Source organism: Rhamphochromis longiceps, linkage group LG10, assembly GCF_057381845.1.
Source record: "Rhamphochromis longiceps isolate RC_006_pf linkage group LG10, R_longiceps_female_GT1.1, whole genome shotgun sequence".
Classification (NCBI taxonomy): Eukaryota; Metazoa; Chordata; class Actinopteri; order Cichliformes; family Cichlidae; genus Rhamphochromis; species Rhamphochromis longiceps.
In genome coordinates this window covers 37,176,844-37,189,343 of record NC_140566.1, presented here as the reverse complement: position 1 = coordinate 37,189,343, position 12,500 = coordinate 37,176,844, and the positions used below count along the sequence as shown (strand labels likewise).

At 42.1% G+C, this 12,500-nt stretch overlaps 1 protein-coding gene and 2 long non-coding RNA genes across 4 annotated transcripts in view; 2 read left to right on the top strand and 1 right to left on the bottom strand.

Annotated features, from left to right (window-relative positions):
- Nucleotides 1-4,008, bottom strand: part of LOC146661456 (uncharacterized) — a 16,114-nt gene extending 12,106 nt beyond the window's left edge. For both annotated transcript variants that reach the window (XR_014913484.1, XR_014913485.1), the window contains exons 1-3: nt 3,799-4,008; nt 2,423-2,601; nt 44-222 (exon numbers count right to left, since the gene is read on the bottom strand). This is a non-coding gene — a long non-coding RNA (uncharacterized LOC146661456). The remainder of the gene's footprint in view (nt 1-43; nt 223-2,422; nt 2,602-3,798) is intronic.
- A 1,805-nt stretch (nt 4,009-5,813) lies between these two features.
- LOC146661455 (nanos homolog 2-like) lies at nt 5,814-6,809 on the top strand. Its single transcript, XM_085419737.1, has one exon. It carries the CDS (start codon nt 5,886-5,888, stop codon nt 6,384-6,386), a length of 501 nt encoding a protein of 166 aa, XP_085275863.1. The 5' UTR covers nt 5,814-5,885; the 3' UTR covers nt 6,387-6,809.
- Nucleotides 6,810-8,449: 1,640 nt separating this feature from the next.
- Nucleotides 8,450-11,916, top strand: LOC146661454 (uncharacterized). The gene is made up of 3 exons (XR_014913616.1): nt 8,450-8,502; nt 9,238-9,298; nt 9,786-11,916. It is a non-coding gene; the product is annotated as an uncharacterized LOC146661454 (long non-coding RNA).
- The last annotated feature ends 584 nt before the right edge of the window (nt 11,917-12,500 follow it).

The window sequence follows — 12,500 nt, the reverse complement described above, 5'->3', positions numbered from 1 at the left end:
GCCCTGTGATGCTGGGGCCATTGTGTAAGATTGGAATGTGTACCAGTGGCTGGTGGGTGGTCCTTGAAGGTCCCGGGAGGAGGCGGCGAGGAGGCAGCGGGTGGCTGGGCTTGAGCTGTGGATCAGGGACGTCATTAATTCTGCCTGGTGCTGCGTGTGCCCTGTGCAGCTTGGATGTCTGCCGCTGACGCTCTGTGGTTCCTGTTCCTGTCATAAAAGGCCCTGTACAAGGGGAGAAGAAATGCATCATTGGTTACCAAAATAAAACAGTGTCTTTCTGCCTGTGTCATTCTGTTTGGTTTCTTTGAGCGTTTGTTTCTTAAATACACAGCAAGTGTCACTCTCTCTCTCTCTCTCTCTCTCTCTCTCTCTCTCTCTGTCTGTCACACACACACACACACACACACACACACACACACACACACACACCAAAGCACACACACACACACACACACTGTGAGGTTTGCAGTGCAAAATTTGAATTTTAGTGCATGGTGATTTGTCTCCCTCCAGTGGCCCACGGCAGGTATGATGAGGCTTAAATGATAGGTTATGGGGAAAAAGCCAGGAGAGGATGGGACAAAAGTGGAATAACTGAAAAAGTAAGAGGTGTAGAGGGCTGATGTTGGTGTCTAGGTGGGGGTTTTGGTGGGTGCCGGACGCTGTGGCGAAGAGGCCACGCCGATGGCTTCTTCGGTTCTGGAGATATGGCGAATCGGACCAAAAAGGATGGGACAAAAGGGTCCCAGTCGGAGAAAGGAAGGTGCAGGTGCAGAGGGCCTGGTTCCACTGGCATTGCGTTGCCCGTGTGCGGGCGCATCCGCAGGTGCCCAACATGGCATGGTTCAGAGTACCTTTGCAGGAGGCTTAGGGATAGGTTAGGGGGTAATAGCCAGAATTTGACGGAATAAAATGGAATAACTGGGAAAGTAAGTGTCGTAGAGGGATGAAAGTTGTGTCTACGGGGGGGTTTCGGGGTGCTCCGGACACCCTGGTGAAGACCCCATGTCGATAGCACCAACGGTTCTGGACTTGGTGTAAATGGGTCAAAATTTGACGGAATAAAAAGGTCAAAGTGGCAGATAGGAGTGTCCGATCGGGCCGATTCCACCACCACTGTACTCAGCAGGCCCTGCCGGGTCGTTAGACACGCAGCATGGCAGGGATCGGTGACATAACATGTAGCAGTTTCCCTTCACAGAAGCGTCTGCAGCAGGTGGGTGGAGGAGGAGGCAGCAGAACCAGGCCTTTGGAGCACTGTGTCATCTCCTGGTCCTGATGCTTTGAATCTCCCTCTCTGTCTGTCTGTCTGTCTGTCTGTCACACACACACACACACACACACAGAAGCTGGTCAAGTGCTGTGCAACTGGGATTGCACCTGTCGTCCACAGGAGGGCGCCTAGCTGGGAAGTCCAGTACATTCCATATTAAAGTTGTTGCAAGTGCATTTTTTGTGTAAAAGACAGACACACACACACACACACACACACACACACACACACACACACACACACACACACACACACACTGTAAGGTCTGAAGTGCAAAATTTGAATTACATTCCTTTGTATCTCTCCCTCTCTCTCTCTCTCTCTCTCTCTCTCTGTCTCTCTCTCTCTCTCTCTCTCTCTGTCAACACACACACACACACACACACACACTGTAAGGTCTGAAGTGCAAAATTTGAATTACATTCCTTTGTATCTCTCCCTCTCTGTCTCTCTCTCTCTCTGTCTCTCTCTCTCTCTCTCTCTCTCTGTCAACACACACACACACACACACACACACACACACACACACACACACACACACACACACACACACACACACACACACACACACACACAGAAGCTGGTCACAACTGCTGTGCAACTGGGATTGAACCAGGGGGGCTCCCTCTGCTGGCTCAATGCGGTACAAAGTGTCTGAAGGAGTTATACCGGCGAAAATAACATCTTTCAATTGCATGTTTGGTCCACAGGATGGCGCCTAGCTGGCAAGTCCTGTACATTGCATATTAAAAGTTGTTGCAAGTGCACTCACATGTATTTTTTGTGTAAAAGAGACACACACACACACACACACACACACACACACACACACACACGCTCAATGGAGTATAAAATAAAGACCGGGGCAGTTCTCTCACTGGAGTCTCTTAGAGTGGAGGCTGCCCTTGCTAGCAAGAAGTTCTGTGTGTTTCTCTTCTCTGAGTCTTTACTGAAGAAGTGTTTTATAACATTTTCCTTAACAACTGACATGTGTTTTTTGTGTAAAAGAGAGAGAGACACACACACACACACACACACTCACACTCAGCGGCTCAGAGATGAGGGAAAAACAACAGAAATCAGGATAGATTTTAATGTCAGGAGATGCCCTGTGATGCTGGGGCCATTGTGTAAGATTGGAATGTGTACCAGTGGCTGGTGGGTGGTCCTTGAAGGTCCCGGGAGGAGGCGGCGAGGAGGCAGCGGGTGGCTGGGCTTGAGCTGTGGATCAGGGACGTCATTAATTCTGCCTGGTGCTGCGTGTGCCCTGTGCAGCTTGGATGTCTGCCGCTGACGCTCTGTGGTTCCTGTTCCTGTCATAAAAGGCCCTGTACAAGGGGAGAAGAAATGCATCATTGGTTACCAAAATAAAACAGTGTCTTTCTGCCTGTGTCATTCTGTTTGGTTTCTTTGAGCGTTTGTTTCTTAAATACACAGCAAGTGTCACTCTCTCTCTCTCTCTCTCTGTCACACACACACACACACACACACACACCAAAGCGCGCGCACACACACACACACACACACACACACACACACACACACACACACATAAGCTGGTCAGCTGCTTTGCAACTCAATGCGGTACAAATCGACTTGTGTGCCTCTTTTTCTCTTTGGGTTTTCTGTGTGTTTTTTTAAATTTTTAAATCCACAGCAAGTGTGTCTCTCTCTCTGTCTGTCTCTCTGTCACACACACACACAAACACACACACACACACACACACACACACACACACCAAAGCACACACACCAAAGCACACACACACTGTGTATCATCACTGATTTCTATAATCCACATAATCCAGATTCGATTTGGTGCAATTTTTACTCAGAAAGTGAGAGATCTTATAATTCTGATCATTTATCAGTACTGACACTAAACTTTATCAGAGATGTGACCATCACAGCACATGCCGTTGTGTCAAAGTAACTGAGAATAAAAAAATAAAAACATAAAAACATAAAGGAGATTTTCCTGGCATGGATTTTATAGCAGATAACCTTAAAAATATTCTGCAATTATACCTAATTTGAAAAAGTTTACATTTCTTCAGTATTAAACAGCAGAAATGAAGCTTTCTTATCCGACGTCATTTACAAAGGAAAGAAAAGACAGCGGCCGCCAGCGCTGTAAACAACGGTAGACTGATGGGTAATAAGCGAATGAGTAATACAGAAAACACATGTTTGAGATGGGAAACTTTTCTTGAAGTTTCTCTCACAGTTCACGCACAGCGAGCTGTGCGTGAACTGTGGGTTTTATCGTGTTGGAAGCAAAACAGCAAAAGTAAGAAGGAATTAAGGATGATATTAGCCCCCACGCCGACTAAGCTAATTCTGATGCGTCGGTCCGCTCTGTTTACGTCTTCGTGTGGAATGCGTTTCCTGCTCTCATTTGCTGGTTGTTGTTGAAATAGTTTTGTGAGCTTTAACCTGAGATTCTGGCGTTTCTGGTAAAACACATTTATATTCATTCAATTCAGGATTTAATGAATCGATATCGCTTCATTCAAGCTACTCACCCGTCTCTATCCACCTCCACTTCCAGCTCGACCACGGACAGAGGTCCCGCCCCTCACTATCTCTGATTGGTTTAGACCACGAAGGGGAATGACGTGTGTCTGTTGTTGAACACATGGACGTCTGTCGCTTGGCGAGCGATCGGGTGGTTTAGCGAGTGTCAGCCTCTTAAGTTTAAGACAAGCCCGGCTGCTTTTTAAGCGACGCGGCGCTAGCTACCCAGCTAGCTCAGTACACAGGAACTACTTCCGGTAGTTATACAAAATAAAAGCGTCCCCCATTATAATCCGCTATAATGCCATACTTCCGCTGCGCGCGCCGTTGATATATACCTTGGCTTTACATTAATTGTGAGAAAACAAAACAAACAAATAACTCACCGTTGAGTCGATTGTGAGGTAGTGTAAAGACGAATGAATCGGCTGGGTTATTGCACGCTGTCAACTGGTCTGTAGTGTAGGATTTGTCGATATCTGACAAGTAGGCCAACCACAGGGACACAGCGGCCGCCTCCATTACTCCCGACATACCACTAGAGTGAGCCAGCACACCACAAATGAAGTTTTCTTGTTCTCCATTCATTTCAATGGGAAAAAACTTGCATTAAAATATTCATATTTAAAAAACTATAGAAGTAATAAACACCAAAAGTCATAGCAACTCATTCCAGCTCCAGCCGCACACAATGATATATCATATGTGAACCTTGTCTCAAAACTGTGGGGCGAGTTAAGGTCCAAAATAAACACCAAAAGTCATAGCAATTAGATGGAGTCATTGCTTTGGCAATGACTCCATCTAATGGTTAAATTTCTGAACTGCAGGCTCAGTAAGTAAGTAAGTAAGTAAGTAAGTAAACTTTATTTATTAAGCGCTTTTCACAGACAGACATTCACAAAGCAGCAGTGATGAGACGCAGGTCTTGCGTCCATGACTGCCCTCGCGAGTTAAAGACAGCTGCAGTGTTTGTGTTTTCTAACTCAGGTGTCTCAGCTGAAGAACTGCGGGGTGATTTTAAGAAATCCCCTGTCAATTGGTTATGAGCAAAAATTGTTTCTATAAAATAAAAATTAAAAAAACACAAAAAAAAACCCCAGTTTCAACCGTAACGTGAAGTACACATTTTATTATTTTTTTCCTTTTAGTGAAAGGAAACAGCCGTCGCCGGTATGCTAGTGCGCACGCTCCACCCCCTCCTACGCCTCTTTCCCCCCCTTCTTTTTGCTTTGTAAATAAACAGAAATGTGACTTTTGCTTCATAAACAGTTTGACAAACAAGTGGTGCCTGCAGGGTGTATATTCATGGTATAACCGGCATAAACACAGCCTCACTTCGTGTGTGATTGTGCAGGAAATACAACTGTGCGCTCAGCTTCGAAAAAGGACCGCATCTATCCATTTATCCTCATCTCACCTCTATGTATGTGCTCTCTTTGAGCGCAGGTGCGGCTCTTTGCTGTGACACATCTCTAATGTAGTCTAGACGCTCCGGCGCCAGGGGTCATCGGGTGACACACACACACACACAAACAACAAGTAACACAACATGGACCATGAACTCTGCGTGACTCAACTATACCAAGACAGTTCACCTATTACGAGCCTTTAAAGTAAGCTTATTGCTAAATAGTCTTGATATTTAATCAACAGGTAAGGTAACACCTGATTCTGTTCACATGGACGGAGTTTTTTCAGTGCTAAATAGTCTGCACATCCCGGCTCTTATTATTTATTTTGCTGCGTTATTTTGCAAAATTATCTAATCTAAAAATAAACTACATAAATGAGTGCGATGCAATATTTTGCTCTTGGTGTTTTCAGTCCTTTATGTCCATCTTATGTGTCATTTTTTTCTGTTATCAATCAACCAACCGATCATTCGATTAAAGGCCTGTCAACGGGCTTCGTAAAGGTTCTTTTAAGGTCACCAGAAAGCTACATAAAGACTGCACCTGCACCTGCACCTGCACCAAAGTTCTTTTTTTTTTTTCTCTCTATCTCCGAACATTGTTGCATTTTAAAACCATCTTCAGTGAGCTATAAATATGAGGCGCTCCAAACACACTCTCAGTTTTACTTCTGCCAAAAAATGACCACAATGCCGAGACGACTGGAGGTCCAGAACTCGATCCTCACTGGTGGGGACAGCTTTAACATGTGGCACGACTACATGAATCTGAGCCAAGTGTTCGAGAAACTGTGCAGCAACCGTGAGGTTGATAACCGAGACACCGAGCGTCCAAAGAAGGGACAAGCGCCCCCTTGGAGTAAGGTCCACACTTCCACTCGGGGGAAGAAATCCTCCAAAAACTCATCACAGTCCAGTCCGACCAGCAGCGCGTCGGACACCAGCAGCAGCGCCTCATCCTCGGACTACTGCCGCTTATGCAAGCAGAACGGGGAGACTCCGAGGGTGTACCTATCTCACAAGCTCAAATCAGACGACGGGAAAGTTTTCTGCCCCGTCCTCCGGAACTACACTTGCCCGATCTGCGAAGCCACCGGTGACAGCGCTCACACACGCAAGTACTGCCCGCAGATGAAGTGCGAGGCTGCTGGGAGGATGCAGACCGTAGGCAAGTTCTGGTAGCTGCTGAAAACTGAAGCTGCGAGAAACTGTACATATTTACCGAACTGTTTGGGGTATGTGTTCGTGTTGGCAGAGACCGTTTCAGTTCCAAAGACTGTTTCAAGTTTGACTGTCAAACACTCCGCTGCAGTCTGCAGCAAGGAGCCCTCATCCATCACATCTGTGGAGCCCCGAGCCGGGGTGAGCGCTCTCAAACCTCGGTAAAAATTAAACTCTTTAAAGTCCTCGAGTGTTTATTGTTGTTGTTGTTATTGTTGTTGTTGTTGTTGTTTAATATGATACAATTTCGGGGGTACTTCATAGGTCACAAGTGAAACACTAAAGTGGCTAACCTTTCTGTGGAATTAAATAGATTTCTAAAAATGTGCCCATAGTGTCAGTGCGCGAGTCTTTTAGTTAAAATGCAAATGCTATATTATCCCTCATGTCAGACAGATTATTCGACAAAAACGTCAGTATTTTGTCTTTTTTTTTTTTTTTTTGGTATTATAGAAAATTTTTAACTCACATGCAACTCTTCCACTTGAAGTTACAGATGTACCTGAACTCACCAGAGAACATGCGTCATAAAAAAATAATTAAATTAAATTAAAAGTAACACTTCAAGGCAAAAGTGAAACGATTATGTGAAGTGAGAAATTGAATTAAGGTTCAATAGTTTTAGTTTCAAAATAGAGGGGCTGGGGAAATACAGTATACAAGGTCAAAACAGAGTTTGTACAAGTTTGTACAAAGACAGCTGCAGTGTTTGTGCTTTCTAACTCAGGTGTCTCAGCTGAAGAACTGCGGGGTGATTTTAAGAAATCCCCTGTCAATTGGTTATGAGCAAAAATTGTTTCTATAAAATAAAAATTAAAAAAACACAAAAAAAACCCCCCCAGTTTCAACCGTAACGTGAAGTACACATTTTATTATTTTTTTCCTTTTAGTGAAAGGAAACAGCCGTCGCCGGTATGCTAGTGCGCACGCTCCACCCCCTCCTACGCCTCTTTTCCCCCCTTCTTTTTGCTTTGTAAATAAACAGAAATGTGACTTTTGCTTCATAAACAGTTTGACAAACAAGTGGTGCCTGCAGGGTGTATATTCATGGTATAACCGGCATAAACACAGCCTCACTTCGTGTGTGATTGTGCAGGAAATACAACTGTGCGCTCAGCTTCGAAAAAGGACCGCATCTATCCATTTATCCTCATCTCACCTCTATGTATGTGCTCTCTTTGAGCGCAGGTGCGGCTCTTTGCTGTGACACATCTCTAATGTAGTCTAGACGCTCCGGCGCCAGGGGTCATCGGGTGACACACACACACACAAACAACAAGTAACACAACATGGACCATGAACTCTGCGTGACTCAACTATACCAAGACAGTTCACCTATTACGAGCCTTTAAAGTAAGCTTATTGCTAAATAGTCTTGATATTTAATCAACAGGTAAGGTAACACCTGATTCTGTTCACATGGACGGAGTTTTTTCAGTGCTAAATAGTCTGCACATCCCGGCTCTTATTATTTATTTTGCTGCGTTATTTTGCAAAATTATCTAATCTAAAAATAAACTACATAAATGAGTGCGATGCAATATTTTGCTCTTGGTGTTTTCAGTCCTTTATGTCCATCTTATGTGTCATTTTTTTCTGTTATCAATCAACCAACCGATCATTCGATTAAAGGCCTGTCAACGGGCTTCGTAAAGGTTCTTTTAAGGTCACCAGAAAGCTACATAAAGACTGCACCTGCACCTGCACCTGCACCAAAGTTCTTTTTTTTTTTTCTCTCTATCTCCGAACATTGTTGCATTTTAAAACCATCTTCAGTGAGCTATAAATAGGTCACAAGTGAAACACTAAAGTGGCTAACCTTTCTGTGGAATTAAATAGATTTCTAAAAATGTGCCCATAGTGTCAGTACAGGATTGTGAACATCGCAACGCAAAGTTTTTGATTTCTCTCAAAACATATATTTCTTTTCATGCTGAACAGATAATATCTTTAATTTGAGTCAAAGTGATTTGCACTTGAACACGCCCATCAGAAATAGACCGGGACCCATTTTTATTCTGCATGGCTGCTGGAAACATCATGTCACATCTTTGATTAATTTCATCTGAAAATAAACGTAAGTAAAGCCAAGTGTGTTACAAAAGCTTTTATAATTTGTATTGCCAAAATCGCAGAAAATAACCCCATTTAAGCTGGGTCGACAGCCACCCCTAATTTTTGCATGATTGTAGCTGCTAGCTATAAGCTAGCTAGCTATCCTGCGCAACGTTAGAACTGGTTACCAGAAACCGACCATCACAGTCGGGAATACAAGTTAGTATACTGGTAAAAAACGGCTTTTTGCCTAACTAGCTAGCGTTACCACGATGCATCGGTGGTGGATAAAGCTAGCTAGCATAAGTTCATAGTTCATAACATTCATAGTATAACTCCGTGCTCCGCTTCGTTTGAATTTTTCTGGTGAGCTCGCGGTTTCTAGACACAAGCTTGTGTTTGTGCGCGCACGTTTGTCTCTCTTCATATAAATATCTGTGTGTTATGTGTGTGTACACCGAGCGCAAAAGATAATTATTAATGTGCATGATTTAGAGACAGAAATAACAAGCCAGCATATAAGATCAATGACATAAGACTAATTCCTTCAATTGACTTTCAGGCGCAGCTCGGAAAAATGTGCATTTTCTGAAGAAATTTTAATTTTAACAGCAAAAAATTGACCCTATGCCAAACTTAGTCGCTAATGGCTGGTCTGTAGACTGTTTGGTATGTCATGTTACGTATTTCTTGGTTTTTCTATGTAATGTGTTTTATAGAGAAGTAACATTATTCTTTTTTTTCTGTATGCTTTCAGAACCACAGATCGCTCCATCCATTCCATGGCTGAAGCATACATTTTCATTTAATCTGAACAGGTATCATTTTGCATTTACACTGCACATCCTTTTTAAACATTTCATAATAATCTAGACTCTCCCTCATTATCCTCTCATTCACCTTGCTGATGTGTTGAGGACTTGATAAAAGAATACATGGTATGTCCATATCTGTTCTGTCTCTACATGAGATGCAGTCTCTTGATGTAAATTTGACAACTCTGCTATTAAATGCAGTGATTAATGTAGGACAGCAACGATTAATCAACTCATCAAGTTAATATCTTAGGGTTCTGTATTGTTTTCTTTTTTTTTTTCTTGGGCTTTGTGGAACATTTATGAAAATGTTCCACCATTGATTTAATTTAATGATTATGCAATTCACAATCTGATTAGTCAAATAATTGTTCTAATAGTCTGTGACCAAACAACTATCAAAATAGTAGTTTATTATGGTCAAAGATTTATCAGGTGTGCCAGACTTCAGTTCTTCACTTGTACATTTTGTTCCATATTTTACCTCAAGATATCCCAGAAAGATGAAGCTGAGGAAGAGCTGCAGAGTACCACCATGGCACTCTTCGTCTTCAGGGACAACTCAAGCCTCCTACATCAGCCTCGAGACATCGGGATAATCATTGATGGTGTGGAAGTCCTGAATGAGTTGCCTTCTGTGGCAGCTGGAGTGGCAATGGTCTTTGGACTCTGTTATGCTCTTAATATGGAATATCCACGAGGATTCAGGTTCACCTTTGAGGCTCTTCAAAAGATTATGATGGAGCTTGACTTTAACAAGATGACCTCTAAGATTCGCAAACTTAATTGTGAACTTAACACTGCACAGTAGTGTGTTTGCATGCATGTGTGCATGTGTATGTGCACATGCATGTGCATGTGTGCTTGGTTGGCCTGCAGTGGTATTCTACATTCAAAATTTATAAGAACACCCATTTGAAAGGGAGATTTAAGTTGATTTCATTGATACATGTGTAGATTTTTTTTTTTTTTACATTGTACAGGCACAGTGCACATATAAACATTTTTGAGTACTTGCAAATTGGTTTAAAAAGAGTTTTTATAATGGTTTTATGCCAGTTTTAGACAGGTTGCAGGTTTTATACTGGTTTTCAAAAGATTGCAGGTTTTATAAAACAAACATTTCTCTAATCATTTCTGCCGTAGCACTAAATCTGTATATTACTAATCCTCTCTATTGATTATAGTTAAAATGGTTTGGAACAATAAATAATTTTGAAACAATTGGTTGGCCAACTGTCTTGTTTTTTATAGGAAATGCAGAGCATTTTTGAACTGAAATGAAATGTAAAAAATATAGTTTGAATATATGTAAATCAATTACCTGGCTTCAACACAAACATATTAGTTCATGTTAATTTGGTTCGATGTGAATACATTAGGTTGGTTAAATTTCAATATATTAGCTTGGTTCAATAATTAAAATATGGTTCTATGTAAAAAAATCAATTTGGATCAATGCAAAATTTAAAGTTTCAGTCAAGTCTAGTAATATTGTTTATATCAACATAAAAGTATCAGGTCATATCAAGTGACTCAATTTGGATTCTATAAAGCCAAATATTTTGGATGTGACAACTGGACATCATTTTTTTTAATTTGAATAGGGTTATTTTTTTTACAGTGTAGTTTATTTCTCACAGTTTTTTAAAAATTCTCTTGCTTTATGGTTCTTAGCGCTGTTACCAGTCTTTGCATTTATCATCATTTTTTCTCTTTTTTCTTTCATGTTACACAAACATGATTACATATTGCATATGAATCAAGGTTGCGCAGAGGTGGTTGCATTTCCCAGACAATCATGCAAAATATATACATTTCTTTTTTTAAAAATGACATGGTGCGACAGGACTGTAGCACAGTAATACAGCAACATCAGAGGCAAATTCCATTCAAGTTTTGCAAGCCTAGCTTTGAACTTTATTTAAATAAACGGCAGTGACTCGTTATGACAAGGATCATTCTTAATCTCACTCAAACCATGCTGAACGGCTCTAACCCAATTAGGAACATAGGGTTGTTGTTTTTTTTGTTTTTTTTTTAAAAAGAAAAGAAAAACATAACTGAACACAACAGTATGTCAGTGCAGTGACTAATCAGGCAGTACAGTTTCAGGAACCGTTTTAACTGAGGCAGGATGGCATTTTGGTTTTTAAATGGGCATTTAAAACCTGAAATAATCCTAAAGGCTTAGACAAAAAGGTGACATTTGTTTTCGAAATTGAGGTGATGGGCATCTTAGTCGCTGTCACTCCTCTCTCCTCTCTGGAGCAGCCTCTTTCCACTGGAGGGCACGGGAACCTCATGCTTCACTGAGACCTTTGACTTGCTTTTGCTGTCCTTGTCAAGCAGCTCCAAACCGTCATTGATCTTCTTCAACATCTCGTAACGCTCACGCCCACGAACAGGGAGGAGAAAAACCTCCTTGTCGTCCCCCTCAGCACTGGAGGTACATTTGGACTTCTTTGTGGATGTGGTGTCAGGAGGTGGTGCGCTCTTTCGTTTTTTCGCCTCTTTGGTGCCGCTCTCCTTCTTCTGTTTATTGTCCTCCTGTAGCTGTAACAAAGAGGGACGAAATAACAAAAAAGAGAAACATATTTGTCAAGTAATTTTACCCCCCCCCCCAAAAGTGGCATTTAACATGATGATATTCTATTGCCTTCTGGGGGAGGGAAGGAACAGCGGTTTTTCTTTTGAGTTTATATTCAAGTTTTCTCCTTCTTGCCCCCTCTGGTGTACAATTTCTTCCTTTTTCCTGTTTAAAAAGAGTTCACATATTTTGTCATTTGACTGTAAGCAGTGCAAGGAGGAGATGCTCGCTTTTTGCATGACAGTCTGCCACTTCAGTCTTCCCTTTCTTTATAAGGCTGGAAAATACTTCAGACCCCTCCTCAGGCAGTAAGGGGCCTGAGGTGGGGTCTGAACTGTGGGTACCGGTATGAGGAGAGAAGGGGGACAGGACTGGATAGTGGCTTAAAGTTAGGATTTGGTTTGATTAGGTGAGCCGGTTTTTGGTTGTGTCTGCTTATGATTTGAAACAGGTCTGAAATGAGAGAAAGAGGAGTTTGTTCCTGGGGAATTATAAGACAGTGGTGTCCCGTTTTCCTTCTCATTAATCATATGAGAAGAATGAAGGCGTTTTAAAGATTTTTGAGTTGAGGTTTGTCCTTCTGCAGCTATCAGTTTTCTAAAGAACTCGTCCTCC